Source organism: Ciona robusta, chromosome 7 (assembly GCF_009617815.1).
Source record: "Ciona robusta chromosome 7, ASM961781v2".
NCBI classification, from domain to species: Eukaryota; Metazoa; Chordata; class Ascidiacea; order Phlebobranchia; family Cionidae; genus Ciona; species Ciona robusta.
The window spans coordinates 7,499,075-7,515,178 of record NC_143241.1 but is presented as its reverse complement, the minus strand read 5'-3'; the positions used below and the strand labels follow the sequence as shown (position 1 = coordinate 7,515,178).

Below are 16,104 nucleotides of genomic sequence, written 5' to 3'. Positions count from 1 at the left end.
ATAATAATCACCATAACCCCCCACGAAGTTAGATACATGATAACCTGGTAAGCGGGAACGCGTTCGAAGTAATGAAAAAGCACACAGCATGTTATAATGTCTAACGGTGTTTCGTCTTGTGAGGATCTTATACTTGAATTTCAGTGTGGTTATCCAAATATTTACCTGCGAGTGTTATATAATATATTTTACCCACGCAAAGAAAAAAAACAATTCTACTAATATTTGACTTTTGTGTTGCCATATGAACCCCATAAAGAAATAAAAGGTAGCAAATGGAACCTGTGGTGACAGAACCTTTGTATTTATTTTTCAAGCGTTTTTTTATTGTTCTCTGTTCAAGCGAAACCTTTAGGATTCGTGGGATCAATTTGGTTAAATATTTATAGCGTTTTAGGGTAAACTCGTACCCGCTATAAATTGTATTCAAATCAGCTTGTAAAAGGTCTATACATACAGGCAATGTAATTGAAGCCGTTTCTTTTGTTAGAAAGAGGAACTGTTAGGCGGATGTAACTGTGGTATTGACTCCGAGAAAGCCCAACTGGCAAAAGCTAAGTTTTAGTATGCGCAATCGACTTACTGCAGGTTGCCCCGATACGGTGTAATAAAGAAACCTGAGCGATGTGTTGAAAGGATGTTTGATACATAGGAAAGTAAAAAAAAGCTTTATATGTAGCTACGCATAATATAGAGACAGAATTGTATATACCTTTATTAGTATAGTATAGGGTGGGAGAAGAGGGGTTGGGGGAGGTTAGCGGTTAGGGGTACCAAATATCCAAATATCCTGATCGTGTTTCAATCAATTAACAACGGTCTATGAAATTCGTGAGGATGCGGTTTTATAATTCTTTTAATTTCTTTGTTTATTACCAAATGGGACGAGAAAATAGAAGGCAAAGGTTTCCCATTTTCCCCACCATCATATATGCTTTGTATGATTTTGCAGCATTAGTTTGCTAGAGTATAGTTATCTGCATATTTACCTGATTATCATGCGCGAAATTGGGGGCTTTGGTGAGAACAATATTTGAATATTCTCTTATATTTGTACCGCCAAAACCGTTTATTCGAATGTCGGTTTATTTATTTGTTTAACTCAAGATATAGCGCAAGTGGTGCGTATCATATTGGGTTCCAGGTTCTGGTTGAATAAAAGACAAAACAAAATTTCGCCCCACAGGTTTTAGACTCTAATGCTTTTTCACAGTTGACTAAATTTTATGGGTTATTGCGCCTGAGACGCTTATTTTTACTCTTGGAAATTCCCACTAGCGAGTGTTTGGTTTTGTTTTTTTGGACAAAAAAAGGGCTTTGTGTAGAGTGTAGACTCTAAAGGAAGCGGAACAATTGAAACGGAATGGTGAAATAGAGAAGTTGTTAAGGTTTCACAAAGGTTTTATTGTATATTTATAAATAAAAGTGAGGTAGGCGACTTTATTTGAACTTTAACTGCATTTTAACTGCACCGTTATATTTGTTTAACTTAAAAATGAAACTTTTGCAATCGCAACTCGTATTTGGAGCAGCATTACTGGCCAAGTCAGCTAAATATGTACAACGTTAGTAAATATTATTGCCAGATGTTATGTACACAATTGCAATGTTTATCTAACTGTGTAAATATTACACAAAAAAAGAGCAACTATAAGATAAGCACCATTAAGTGTGGGTGCACAAATTGTTTAATCAAGCAATATAACAGTATGTTTATAGTGGCGAGTGGTATTTTTATATAGAATAATTTGCAAATATATGCTTTTGTCTATGAAATATAAAAAAAAACACCAGATAAAGTGTAAGTGATTTTAATTTCAGATTTGTATTGATGAGTAGAGAATTTGCAAAAGACACAATAGCAATTTTGCATTTTAACCTTGAAGAATTAATATGTTTTCTTATATTCTTATCTATTGTGTGCTGTGTATAAGCATTGTGACATCATCACCTTGTCATGAAGAAACTGAAAAGTTATACGAACAGTAAGAGATTTTTAATTATGTAATTGACTAATTGTGTTTGTATTATATATCCTGTCTTTTCGTTTAAAATATTTCTAAATCTTTGCTGCCGTAATCGAAGAGACAAATAAAAAGTTATTATATAAATTTGGGATGTCTCATAATTTCTGTAACATGCAAAAAAGAGAAAAAAATCCTAGTTTAGTACATATATATATATATATATTATTATTGAGATATTACTTATTACCATTTAGCGTTGCAATATATTACAGTTGTTTGATGCAATACACGGACATGGCGTTATGGCGCGATAAGATGAATCTAACTGAGATACCGGATCCTAACCATATAAGGAGTCCAGCGCCATGCGAAAGTGCTTTGGCAATTTATGGCAACGATAGCTGCATAACAACCATCACGCCTGGTAGAAAATTGCATTGATATGAAATATTTATTCCTTCAAAAATATTAAAATAATGGGCCTTCTTTTCTTTCATACATTTTACATAGCATGTGAATTGCCCACCACACATATTTTTGAGTGAAAACACAATTATCAAAACATCCGTATATGACTATCTATTATTGAGTGTCCATATGCTGCCTCAGTGGGGTCAAGATAGTAGCACCCTGGGTGTTGTGGTAATAGACCTAAATCCCAAGTCTCAGGTGTGCCTCACTGTAGACCTCACCCTTATAGAATAGAATCTCTGTTATTGAGTGTCTATAAACTGCCTCAGTGGGGTCGAGATGATAGCACCCTGGGTGTTGGGGTAATAGACCTACATTCTAATAGAATAGAACATACAATATTATACTCTATGAATAACCGAGTGCATTTACATTTGTCAGTTCTGTTTCGGAGATACAGCTTGGTGAAATTGTTGGATTTCTCTCACAACAGAATTGACAAAGTTGAAGCTGACAACTTTGAAAACGCAAATCATCTGCGAGAACTGGATTTATCCTACAACAGGATTGATACAGTTGAATACAAATTTGGAAGTAAGATTTACATTTAATTTAATGTAGAATGCCATTGTGGAATAATAGTTCACAACTAATGGGTCCCAAAACGGGACAAAAGTATGTCACTAATCGATTAAAAATTTATTATTGTTGCAGCTTTATTCTATATTTATATTCAAAATGAAAAATTTCATTTATAAAAAATTACCAATTATAAACATTGTTATAATTTCATCAGAAATCCCAAGATTGCAGTCATTAAACTTGGCAGGGAATCGATTAAGACATGTTGGCCCAATACAATATTGTAAAGATTGTGCTTTAAGGTGAGTGAATTTGAATGTTAGTTTGAAATATACATCGTTGATATTTGGTCATGAAAGGATATACGTACTACCTATTTGTATTTTGTAGACGATCAATATTTGCTTTTCATTTTTTCTTATATGCCAGCTGCTCCTATTTTCTCTTTGTTGTGTAAATTTAATAGCGAAAATTGTTTTCTACCAAATGTTTTTTTGCATTCTAATCTAAATTAATTTTTTTGTGTGTAAGACAAGGATTTTGTTACAGACACCTAACTTTACACGATAACGTGATTTCACTGGTAAAGAAAAATTCATTCGATGGGATGAACCAACTTACTAGTATTGATCTAAGAAACAACCAACTGACACAACTTAGCAGGAGTTTGTTTAAAACACTATGGTGAGAACAATGTTGTATGCAATGCATTTATATTTAGTTGCAGCATATGTTGGTGTATGCAATGCATTTATATTTAGTTGCAGCATATGTTGGTGTATGCAATGCATTTATATTTAGTTGCAGCATATGTTGTTGTATGCAATGCATTTATATTTAGTTGCAGCATATGTTGTTGTATGCAATGCATTTATATTTAGTTGCAGCATATGTTGGTGTATGCAATGCATTTATATTTAGTTGCAGCATATGTTGGTGTATGCAATGCATTTATATTTAGTTGCAGCATATGTTGGTGTATGCAATGCATTTATATTTAGTTGCAGCATATGTTGGTGTATGCAATGCATTTATATTTAGTTGCAGCATATGTTGTTGTATGCAATGCATTTATATTTAGTTGCAGCATATGTTGGTGTATGCAATGCATTTATATTTAGTTGCAGCATATGTTGGTGTATGCAATGCATTTATATTAGTTGCAGCATATGTTGGTGTATGCAATGCATTTATATTAGTTGCAGCATATGTTGGTGTATGCAATGCATTTATATTTAGTTGCAGCATATGTTGTAGCCTCTTGTAGTTATAGGAAAGTGTTTTAAAAACTGAAGCAATGTATAAAGAGATTTGTTATTAAATGAGCCTATGGCTGTAGTAAAGATAATTTGCAGAAGTATTGCTGCAATGCGATTGCACAAAAAAACAAACAAAGTAAACAAACAAAATGAAAGTGTTGGAGAAGTGGGCGGGTAACTCGAATTGTTAAACCCCAATGTTAATAATTAATTACGAAACCCCCCACTGTACATAACAACGTATCGCAAGTCTGTTGATAAAGTTCGCCTGAAAGGAGTTTGAACTAAAAGTTTACACAATTGAGTCATATGTTTAATCTGCCACTGTTGTTAATGATGTTCATATTACGGGGAAACTTGTATTTATTCAATAATTAACCTTCATTTTCAAGAACTAATTAATAATTATTATGTTTGGTAATATAAAACAAGTAAACACAGAAGTTTTTGCACATAGGTATTGAATTGATATATCCACATTATACCTTTATTATAAAACAATTATTATAAAGATCGTTATAAAGATTGCAACAGCTTACATTTTAAGCTTCGAAGCTTATCCTATATTTGTTTTTATTCCCAGTAAACTAGAAACACTTCTGTTGAGCGGAAATAACCTGCACACCCCCCAACCAGAATGGTTTGCTACCATTGCTATGAATGGAAAGGAACAACCAATATATGAAGTAGATATTTCCAACAACCAATTCAGATGCGACTGCCAAGCTTATAGATACTGGGTATGTGCGACTTTTGTGTACATACTTTATGTTATAACAGGGGGGCATTCCTATAAATTAAACACATATGGTGTATTTAATACAACATTTTTTGCATTAACTATCTAATACAGAGTAGTACTTGTATAATTTGCATTTATACAATTACTACTCTGTGTGCATACCCTATGTTCTCTGTTGAGTTGTAACACTTTTTATATACCTTATTGTTAAGGAATAATATTAGTGTCTTCTCATACAAGAAAACACTGTAGTACTAACCTCCATTATCGAACTACAATGCCTATTTTTTCCAGGAGTTTCTCCAAGTTTTGCATGAAGACGAAAATGACTATGTTCGAAGTTTGGGCAACTCCGTGGATTTTGTTTGTGGCGATTCTGGCCCGTCTTTTTCTAGTTTAACAGAAAGTGAAGTTATATCTGCTGGAAACTGCTCTGGAGTGGATTTTGCTTCTCGTAGCAATATGACATCACTATCTTCATTCTCCCCATTTAAGTGTAAGGTCATAAAGCCACATGAGGTAGAAGGTCGACGGCGTGCAGAGGAACCAGAACCAGAGCTTACAACGCTTAGTCATTCTGAAACAGGTTTCATGACAAGGGAAATTGAAAATAGTTATGAAGTATCACATGTGGAAGTAGTTATTATTATTATTCTTATTTTAGTCCTTGTAGCCTTTTTAAGTGCAGTAATTTTTGTTGTAAAAAAAGCTACTAAGCAACGAAGAGAAAGGGTCCGACAAGAAGAAAATGTGGAATTGTTTGAAGGTGAGAAAGAAAAGAAGAAAGAAGCAGAATTAATAAAAGTGTAAAAAAGCTATAAAATATGCTGATTCCGTCCTTGAAACAACTTAACCTTTTTGCACAGCGTTAAAACCAACTCGACAATCAAATGTATATGTGGTAATATCTTTGATTTAATATTGTGTTTTTATTTTTTTATTTTAACAATTATGATGTAGTTGGTGCTAAACATATTAGAAATGTTTGATATTCATTGTGTGTTTATAATCGTGCTGTTATATGCAATTTTTTACAGTTCCGTAAATCTATTACGTCATTTATTTATTGTAGGCTTATAACACTTCTGTCAAAGCATATATTTTCTGTTAATATGCGTTTTTTTATAGTGCCGCTTACTGTTTTTATTATTAAGCTCACCGACTTTGTAATTAAAAAATGTGCCTTGATTTCGTACATTGGTCTGTTGTTTTTTTGGCAAAGCGCTTGCATGGTGTGTCTAGGCGTTTGTAAGATAGTGTTTGCTTTTGTAGATTTTTAGAATTGCCACATGCTAAATTCGTGCTAAATAAGTAGAAAGGTAAACAGCTGCAAAATAATTTTAAGATCACTGATTAAAAATAGGGGACGAAAAATGTCACCTTGAGAAGGCAAAGTCACACCCGCGGGAAAAGAAGTAAGTTAACCCGGCAGAAAATCGACAAATGTTCCGTGCTCGAATTCCATAAACAAGGTGAATGTAATCGTATATTTCATGAGTATTCTACGTGCGTACGCTTTGTATTAGGGTAATATGTAGGATAAAAGTACGTGGAAAATTAGTATAAGGTTATATTAATGCCAAATATGTGCCAATAAATTTATTTATATGACTGCTGTATCCTGTATACACAAATAGTCACTTGACTATGTGTATTACAAACACGTTTAACTGATCAGATTGTTGATGTTATGTCAGGGCTATTATAAAGTTGCTGTTACTGGTGTATTACTTAGTTTACTTAGTTGTAATTTACCCATGTTTGATAATTACCTTACTGATGTAACCCCTCTATAATTTAGAAAAATGGTGTTTTATGTTTAAACTGATTTTAAGTTCAAAGTTTGTGATGTCTCGTCTTGAAGCGTGTGCTCGTGTGTACGGGCCATTGATGCAACGTCTTCAATATGGTAAAGGTCATACACAATATTCAGCAAGACATGCATCAAATAAAAGTATCGGGCCTCTAACTCCAATTTTAATCAAACAATATTGTGACTTGCTTGGGGTATCAGTGACGGCTTCTGAAGCAAAAATCAAGCAAGCATTTTACCGGAAAAGTCTTCAAGTTCACCCTGATCACAACAAGAGCGTCGGATCAGAAGAAAGATTCACCGAACTTTCAAACGCGTATCAAGCTTTAATAGAAGATAAAAAGAAGTTTAACAGATCTGAAAGAAGCTCTTTCATCCGGAAACCGAATCAAAACGCTGGCGATATAAGGCCTTGGTTTCAGTCGAATCATGTACGAACAAACCCAACACCCACCCCTACTAAGCATGCGGAAAGAACTCCGTCAAAATACAAGGATTTTCATAACTATAATATTGATTACAGTTTAGTTTCAACAGGGGTGGACAAGATTATTCAAAACTACGGCGGTACTCCTGGTACCTGGTGCAACTCATATTATCAAAACCAAATGAAAGTTGATTTTCATGAACATAAAGAAAGAAGAAGGATTGAAAAAGAAAGAGAAAAAAGCAAGGATGGCTGTATTGTGATGTAATAGTTGTCTTTTATTTGTTTTTTTCTTGTTTTTTAGTAAAATTGTAAAGCTTGTATTTATATATTTAAAATATATAATTTATTTAGGGAAATGGTAATACAGGGGTTCTATGTATCATTCAAACAAATAATAAGCCCATGATAGGATGCGCTTTTAACTTCTATTGCATGTTGATTTTAAAACTTTAGCAGAGGTTTTACCAAACAAAGGCTTGAGTGTGCATTTGTGCTGTAAATAAAAGCAAATTAAAATGAATAGAGAGCATGTTATTTATTGCCCAGCCATTTAGTTCCTGTTGGTATTTCGTGTTTGATTTTATTCTGGAATTAAATATGTCTGTTTTTAAATTTAGTTCTAAATATTTTCTGTAAATGAATGTGAATGAATGTAACTTACTTTATCCTCGCGTGGCCGGAAAACGACAGTCGTTATCACACGGGTTTAACACCTCATGCCAGCTTACGAGTTACCATGTATGTTACTTTGTGGGTGATTATTTTTTTGTTTTTTTTTCATTTTTTTTATGTATGGCTGATAATTTGGACAACCGATTAGTGGCCACTGGGTTGGAGCAATTGCCGTTAAGTGTCTTGCCCAAGGACACATACGCCCACTATGGTAGCAGCGACAAGCCTTGAACCCATTACCTAATGGTTACAGGCAGGCGCGCTAACCACTACGCCGGACTAATATAGGTCCTCTAATAAGTAAAGTATGCTGTTTAATGTTAAATGGTTGAAGTATCTCTACCAGAAATAATATGTCCGAGCTTAAGATGTTTGCGTTGTTTTTTTAAAGCTTATGATGACTTAACTTAGTTTGTCTGTAGTTTTATTCTCATTTCTTTTCACAATATTTTGTCCTGCATTGCTGAGGTTTAGTTGATCCTTTATAAGATTTAATTTTAACTTAGGATTTATGTTATACATAAGAGTTGAAATTTTGTATCCCGTTTCAAAGTAACAATACAAAAAGGTTTATGAAAAAATTTTAATAACCTCTACTGTTTAAATAAGTTGTGGTGATCTTAAAAATTATTATAAGGTAATAGTTGCGGGTCTTTGCTTAGTTCATCGGTTTTTGAATAACATTGGTTTTGTGGCATCAATAAAAACACAAAGTTTTGCATTGGGCTATTAAACTGTTGTCTTGTTTTTCATTTTATTCCCGAATTGTTTTGTTCCTTTATTTCTTTGAGATGTTACATGTATGGTAGGCAGTGAGTACGTAGTGTGCTAACACCGCAGCATTTTTATCCAGCACACAAACTTGTGTGTGGTTTTACTTTTGCAAAATTGTAACAGTAAATTTTAAAACTATCTTGTTACATTGTAATTATGGACCTGTTTAAACTCTAAGCCACCTTATCCAAACAGCAAAGCAAGCAAGGAATTGATTTTTAATGGAAGTGTATGGTGGTCATAGTAAGTGTAGTACAATAACAAATATAATTCAAGAGCACATAAAGACAAGAAATAAGAATAGAGAAGCTTAATTGTGCTGTCGTAAACCTTACTATAACATCACTAAATTCCATTGTTACATATAAAAGGCAGACAAAATGTTAATTTTCCTAATTTTTTCTACCAGAATTCTACAACAACAAGTTGCTATGATCTTTCATGTAACGAGTTGAAATATTTCTTTGGAATTTTTGAAATAACATATTTCATCACCAGCGTTAAGAGTTTGAATTGTTTGGTTTTCACTTTTGTTGACATCTTAATAATTTTCTCTCAATAATTCAACCAATTCAGTGGGAACTGGAACTATTACTCAAGAGAAAGATTCCATATTTCTAAAATCTTTATTTCACTTCCAATTAAATCCTGGGTACTGTTGTCCTGTTGGTTGGTTGAAACTGGTTCCCGGATACTTCCCCTGTTGTGGTACTCCATACCCACTAGAATATGGGGTGTGGTGGGAGGCACTCCTTGAAGAGCCGGGATAAGCTGGAGTTTGGTTGGTTGGCTGGTTCCTTGGTGGCACTGCTGGCGTGGAGGTTTGTCTTTGTACTTCCAAGACTAATTCTTTCATTTTATCAGTTTTAATGTGTCGGTTGTGAGCCAACATTCGTTTAGCTTTAAACTGAGTAAGGAATTCTCCGATTGAAAGATTTCCAGCGAAAAATGCTTCTGCTAGTTCCTACAAAAAAAACAGTTACATGGTTTAAGTGAAATATGGGGTAAAATTGACACCAGATCCATTCTCTATATGGCCCACTTTTGATGTTAAAAAGAGTAAAAGATATAACAGGGCAATACTGAACAGCAAACACTGTAAATTGACATAATTTGGAAGTGGCTGATTTGTACAAAAAAAAATTTTTTTCATGAATTCAATACACTTTAATTTGATAAAACATTAACACAATAATAGAAAACAGGTATTACATTTATATATGGAATATATGGAAAATAATAAATATATAACACAGGCCTACCTCTGATTCTTCCTCAGTTTGTGCACATGTTGTTTGAAGGACAGCAAGAGTTGTTTCCAGGTTTGTGTCTTTTTGAAGTGATTCTGGTTTACATTAAAAGCATAAATTTTGTGGTAAAGCAAAAATGTATTATATATTAATGTACATATAATGTATTTCTGTATTGAAGAAAATATGCAGTGATTACTGGGATAGAGCAATGACCATTAGGTATCTTGCAAAAAATCACAAATGCTTACAATGGTGGCAACATTAAACTTCGAACCCAATATCTTTTGGTTATGATATAAATGCTCCAATCAAAGCATTTGGCCCATACTCAGGGTGGAACAGCTTATTTTATAGTTTTAACTCCTAATGCAGAGCTATATATTTGACAAACAAAGGGTGATTAAGTTACCTAATTTTGCTTGGTTTAGTAAGAAAGTATCATTCAGTTGTTTCAATGTCTCATATTTTTCTGCCAAAGCATCTCTCAGCTGGGTAAGATGAGGTTCTTTACTGATATTATCATCTGCAATACTCCTGTTTGATGCTTGCTGCATTACATTATCCATCTTCATGTCTTTAACCTGGAAGTAATTATATTAGGAGTTGTACAAACAATAGGTATACAAGTAGGCAAGTATGTAGATTATCTATTACAATGAAAGATATATATTACTATATTAGACATTGTTTTTGAAGATATACAATTGATATTTTGTGACATACTTGATTATTATGTTGTTTTATTGCATTTACTATAAAGTTGTTAAAATAAACAAGACTACACAAAATCGTAACAAATTGGATTAATTTCTGTGCTTTATATACAGAACATAGACAAACAGAGCCGTATATCGTAGTAGCCATACCTTTTTATCGTCCATTACTATTTCTAGTATTTTATCTTCATTGTCAATCAGCATTTGCAGTTCGTCTTTAGATGCATCTTCCAGGAGTTCAGAAAAGTCGTCTTCATCTTTTGGATTTGGTGCAGGACGATTACCATGGTGGCTGTATTGGTTGTAGCTCCATTGTGACATTGCAAATGATATTCTCGTATTCGAGGCAAATGTAAAACTCGTACAAGTGTTTACAACTTTTTGGTTATAAAATTGAACAGGGGCTCAGGATAAATCCGAATATCTCCGAAGAATTCCGATTATCATGTGATAAAAACGTACAGTGTTGCCGTATCGTATATATTGTTCTACCATTATGGTTCTACCAAAGAGATTAAAACCAGCGAGTGGTTTTAATCAGAGCATAGAGAACTAATAACTATGCTTTTATAATTTTTCTGGGAATACCAGTAATTTATGCAAATGTTGTTTTTTAATTTTTATACTACAAAAGTTTTATGAAATTGAAAGTTCAATTCGACTCTTGTGTCAGGATTGAATTGCACAAAACCATATCAAAATCGTAAATAAAATGTTTGTTTTGAAGCTACCTTTGCAAAAATGTGAGCAACTTACCATATGGAATGACATTTGTAACTTTGGTCAAAACCGGGGAGGAGAAAATATCTCGAGAAGTAAAAATCTGCTCTGCCAGAAAAAAAAGTAGTAGATCCCGGGAGATCAGTGAAAAATCTCCGGCGTAAATCGGCTAAAAAAATTCGATCAGGTTTTATCCGTATGATATCTATGGTTTTATCGACAAGGTAAACTACTAGCTGTAATTTTTCGTTTGTGGGACGTAGGAATATAAGACTGGTTTAAAACTTGCGCCTTTTTGTGCAAAAGTATCTTACAGATATTGAAGACTTTTGTAAATTTGCGTAAACACGTCTATGGCAAACGCAAACCGAAATACTATGAGCGCATCGATCAGCACAAGCAACGAACGACCGGAAGGCGATAATGATTCAGTCGTAGTTTATGAAGAAGCAGCTCATGTACCTGTAGAACATGGTATGAGTAACGTTGTTCATGAGGGTAATAATTCCGTTGGTCAAGGGTTGGGAAATGTACGACAGTGGCAAGTGCCAGCTCCATACCAGGTATTTTGTTCTTTGTTTAACCGTATGTCCAGCAAATGGTTTAGAACGCTTATTGTATTTTAACTAGAAATTACTGTGGATTGTAATACCAAAAGTTTGTCTTTTGAAACGTTTTGCTGTTTAAATAAGTTTTTTTTTCATTCATTTTAGTATCATGTTGGGATTTTCAGCAATAATGAAGAAGTAGCTCGGCGCGTTCACAATAAAGTTGTGCTTCTCGGTTACCGTTCATGTATTTATGAGTACTGGCTTTATCCAAATGGTGAACCACTACCGGAAAAGAGTTTAGCTTTTATCAAGGACTGCATGTTGATATTTTGGATTGCTTCCCCTGGTGGTGATATAGGTTACATGAATCACGCGAAAAATGTTGCCCACCATGATTGTATAACAACAAGACCACACAGAAGCCTTATAGTGGTTATACCAGAGGAGCACCTGCGTACGCCAGAGACTGAAATTGTTCCAGGAGAATTACAAGCATATGGAACAATGGAAGAAGATAATAGGTTCAATGGAAGAGTTACTATCACTGTCAAGCATGCATTGAGGAAACTTGCCAATGCTATCAGGCCCCAGTAATACCTTTATACAGTGGGGTTAGTTCAATGTCACTTAAGAGATTACACCCCATATTATTTCTGGCTCCCATAATTCAGTTTAAATTTATCAAGATTGTTGTCTGTTTAAACATAAGGTTCAAAGCTATTTTGAGAAACTGGGGTGCTAAAACAAATGATGTCACCCCATGTTTTGTTACACCTCTTGAAGCCCCACCCAAATGAAGCTCAATCATTAAATATGTTTGTTTATGTTAGTCTTCTATTTTTTAAACATATAGTTTTACTATTGTGCTAAACTACTCATTCTTCACAATGCAAGAATTGTTGTAAATTGATATATATACTTTTAAATAAATGATTATAATAAGCTTTTTATTTTTTATACTATATTGTATTTTCATCACTCTATTTAATAGAATCCAAACTTGTAAAAAAAGTTCAAGTAGATATAAATATGCTCATTCTCCTCTTACACTTTACTGTAACTTGCTCCAAACTATTGTTATATATGCTGTAACAGACACAATCAGGCCCAATTTCAGCTAACCTTATGCAATGTGGTATATGCCATGTCTGTTTAGTATAGAAACCTTTACAAAGTTTTTTGATACAAAGTTCCTGTTGTGTGCACTTATTATTAATTTTGATCTTTTAGAGTTGGACCTGATAGGCTGTATGTAAGAAATGTGTGGATAAATTTCACTTAAAGAAGAAAAAGATGAAAATAAATGAACGATTGTTGTCGTTCTACGCTTCATGTAATGATCTACCGGACAAGGAAGGTTGGCTTTGGAAGAAAGGAGAATTAAACACAAGTTACCAGAAACGATGGTGTGTTTTACGCGGAAACCTTCTCTTCTATTTCGATAAAAGGTGAGGTACTAATTGTTTTTTTTTAAGCCTATACAGCTGTTTTAGTTTTTTATTCGGTAAAAAGTTAGTTGTTTTAATACTGATGTTTAACATAGGTCACATATCATATATATAGTTAAGGTTTTAATGCGAGGTGCTACATCAGAATGAAGTTTGGGTCAAAGTTGGATTTTATTTCACAGGACTGTGTGCCCAACCATAGGCGCTGAAGGAACTCCTTGCAAATATAAATATTCCAGGCCTATGTAAATGTAGTATCAAACTATTATAATATTTCAACCCCAGATTCGACCGCGATCCGATCGGAGCCATCGTGCTCGAAGAGTCCTCGGTACAGCTCGCTGAAGGAGGGGACTCCCCGTATACTTTCTCCATCCACTTCAGTGGGGAGGAATCACGAGTTTACAAACTCACCGCATCCAATGATGAAGATTGCTTGGGATGGATCAAAGCTTTGTCTAACTCAAGTTACAGGTATGTAGTATTACCTTGTGTTTTTCACACTTTCTTGCACTCACTTTGTTAATGTTTGTTTTAGTTTAGATTTATGCCACATTTTTATTTTCCCTCACTTAGCGAAAATTTTGTCATAATTTATCGTAATAATATATATAATGTGTTTTCTGGCGATATAAGTTTTTCATTACATGTAACAATCAATTAAAATCCGGTACAGCACATAGCAGCTAAACTGAAACTATGAGTCAGTTTAACAATAGGTTGTCAACAAAGGAAAAAAATACTGTGCTTATAATTTAATTAGTAAATTATCTGAAGCATTTGTTTAGGTTACATAAAAAGATAAATGTGTTGTGAGCCAGGCCTTTCTAGTTTAAAATAAAACTTGTTCAATAATATCTATATTGGTTTTATTTTGAAATCTTTGGGTTGTTGATTTGTGTACTTTTTAGTTTCATATTTGTTGGTTAGGCGTTCATGCATTACAGGTTATCATGTGTAAATACTTCTTTGCAGTAATTTTTCGTCAATGGCTAGTTGGTGATTGGTTTGTCATGTGTCACAGTTAGTTATGATGTGTCACAGTTAGTTGTATATTGTGATTACAGAGTTAGCTTAAAAGTTTGTGGATTGTTCATTGATAATACTAATACTAAACCTCAGGACCAGGCAACCAACTGTGCTAGGTTATAGTTGTCGATAGATAAAGTGTTTTCAATATAATCTAGCAAAGAGTATTGGTTTCGGTTTCATAAGTTCCTGGATTCTTTGCAATTTTCCGTTATTTGCTAAATGCTCAGTGGGTTTTGTGTGGGTACTTGCAAATATTAATTTTCCATTGTTTATACTATCACTTGTAGGTACGAGCAAATATACAACCGCTTTGTTACACACAGTCAAATGTTTAATCACTTTGTAGATATTTGGAAATCCTTGTTGAAGGTTTGGAAAAAGAAGTTGGTTCGTACACCTCGGATTGTCAACTAGGAGAGACGAGGAGAAGTCTCATCAGCAGCAGGTCACATGGTACGGCTTCTTTATCCTCAGGTTTGGAATTAGATGAAAATCACTTCCAGATAAGCCCAAAGTCGAACTCACTCGCCAACTTGGCAGACTCTGAGAACGACTTAATGAATTTTGACGAATTATCGATGAAAAATGAGCGGTCTCCAAAACTAACTCGATCTGCCTCATCGGACGATTTTCTTAAAACAAACTATTTGTCTGTTGAGGGTAGTAAGAGAGGGACTTCCCCTAAACGAGGAAAACGAACCATTAAATTGAGTCCAAGAGTGGGGCGGAAGAAAAATGGGAAATCCATGGCAAAAACTAATGTTTCAAACATAGAAACACCATTTCCTCAACCCACAAGTTATCACACAGGGAAAGTCTTCACGTTTTTAGAGAAACATCAGCAATATAGACAAGAAATTATTGATTTTATTGAAATTATTGAGTGATCTGTTTCTTATACAGAACATTTTATGTGCAATTTACAAACTACCTATTATTTTGCTACCATGTTTATTGTGATGTCACATACAGGTTGCGTGCAAATAATGCAGGTTGGGTCATTTGTGACTAGTTTTTTGTCCTTCAAAATATTGCGATGTGTTTGTTGGTAGAAACATGTTTATTTTTAGTTATGTTGCATTTAGCTAAATTTAAGAAAAAGTTAGGCAAATTCAACAGTCCGAACTCATTCACTGGTTGTTTTTACCTTACACATTATATAGTGTTGACGCTGTTTACAAGAATGAATCGTATATTTCTGTAATACCTGTTGTATCCGTGAGATTTTAAGTTTAAAAAACAGTTCTTCAAACTATTTTCTATGGCCGCTAGACGACGCTAAAGGTGCGCGATGGGTTGAACGTGGAAAAAATGTGTCGATTTTTATTAAATGTGAATGAAGTATTCGTATTGTTACATTATACTTAGTTTATTTCGCATAAGCATTGACCTTTTTCCAAGTGCAAATTATGACTCATTAAATATCAACCAATTAGCGATTGAATTGCTGTGACTCAGCCAATAGGAAACAAGTATCGGTATTTGAATTGGATTAACAACAAAACAAATGCAGCTGAAGTTTACGAATTACTTGCTTATCCTGCGACTTTTATTGCAGCATTTGGCAGATAAATCTAGCCTTAGGTGATATTTTGTATGCGTGCCAATACAACAACAATGGTGGTCGAATTCTGCACGCTTCATATGTTTATAACGTAGTAGTTTGGTCGAAATTATGCGTTGCATTAAACCCAAGGTGTTGAAGGGCATATTTGTTGTATAACATCGGTATTG

General features: G+C 33.9%; 5 protein-coding genes across 5 annotated transcripts; 4 read left to right on the top strand and 1 right to left on the bottom strand.

Moving 5' to 3' along the window:
* Positions 1-1,235: 1,235 nt before the first annotated feature.
* On the top strand, positions 1,236-7,724 carry LOC149734362 (uncharacterized). The gene is made up of 7 exons (XM_089881658.1): positions 1,236-1,985; positions 2,240-2,391; positions 2,820-2,972; positions 3,175-3,262; positions 3,510-3,644; positions 4,803-4,959; positions 5,256-7,724. Exons 1-7 carry the CDS (start codon positions 1,894-1,896, stop codon positions 5,769-5,771), a joined length of 1,293 nt encoding a protein of 430 aa, XP_089737784.1. The 5' UTR covers positions 1,236-1,893; the 3' UTR covers positions 5,772-7,724.
* LOC149734363 (uncharacterized) lies at positions 6,642-7,724 on the top strand. Its single transcript, XM_089881662.1, has one exon. It carries the CDS (start codon positions 6,777-6,779, stop codon positions 7,467-7,469), a length of 693 nt encoding a protein of 230 aa, XP_089737788.1. The 5' UTR covers positions 6,642-6,776; the 3' UTR covers positions 7,470-7,724.
* A 1,130-nt stretch (positions 7,725-8,854) lies between these two features.
* LOC149734361 (vacuolar protein sorting-associated protein 37B-like) lies at positions 8,855-11,092 on the bottom strand. The gene is made up of 4 exons (XM_089881661.1): positions 10,770-11,092; positions 10,313-10,484; positions 9,913-9,995; positions 8,855-9,614 (listed from the first exon to the last, which is right to left on the bottom strand). Exons 1-4 carry the CDS (start codon positions 10,938-10,940, stop codon positions 9,282-9,284), a joined length of 759 nt encoding a protein of 252 aa, XP_089737787.1. The 5' UTR covers positions 10,941-11,092; the 3' UTR covers positions 8,855-9,281.
* A 394-nt stretch (positions 11,093-11,486) lies between these two features.
* On the top strand, positions 11,487-13,121 carry LOC149734360 (uncharacterized). Its single transcript, XM_089881663.1, has 2 exons — positions 11,487-11,902; positions 12,053-13,121. Exons 1-2 carry the CDS (start codon positions 11,693-11,695, stop codon positions 12,482-12,484), a joined length of 642 nt encoding a protein of 213 aa, XP_089737789.1. The 5' UTR covers positions 11,487-11,692; the 3' UTR covers positions 12,485-13,121.
* Positions 13,122-13,123: 2 nt separating this feature from the next.
* LOC149734359 (sesquipedalian-2-like) lies at positions 13,124-15,809 on the top strand. The gene is made up of 3 exons (XM_089881659.1): positions 13,124-13,338; positions 13,624-13,812; positions 14,717-15,809. Exons 1-3 carry the CDS (start codon positions 13,184-13,186, stop codon positions 15,255-15,257), a joined length of 885 nt encoding a protein of 294 aa, XP_089737785.1. The 5' UTR covers positions 13,124-13,183; the 3' UTR covers positions 15,258-15,809.
* The last annotated feature ends 295 nt before the right edge of the window (positions 15,810-16,104 follow it).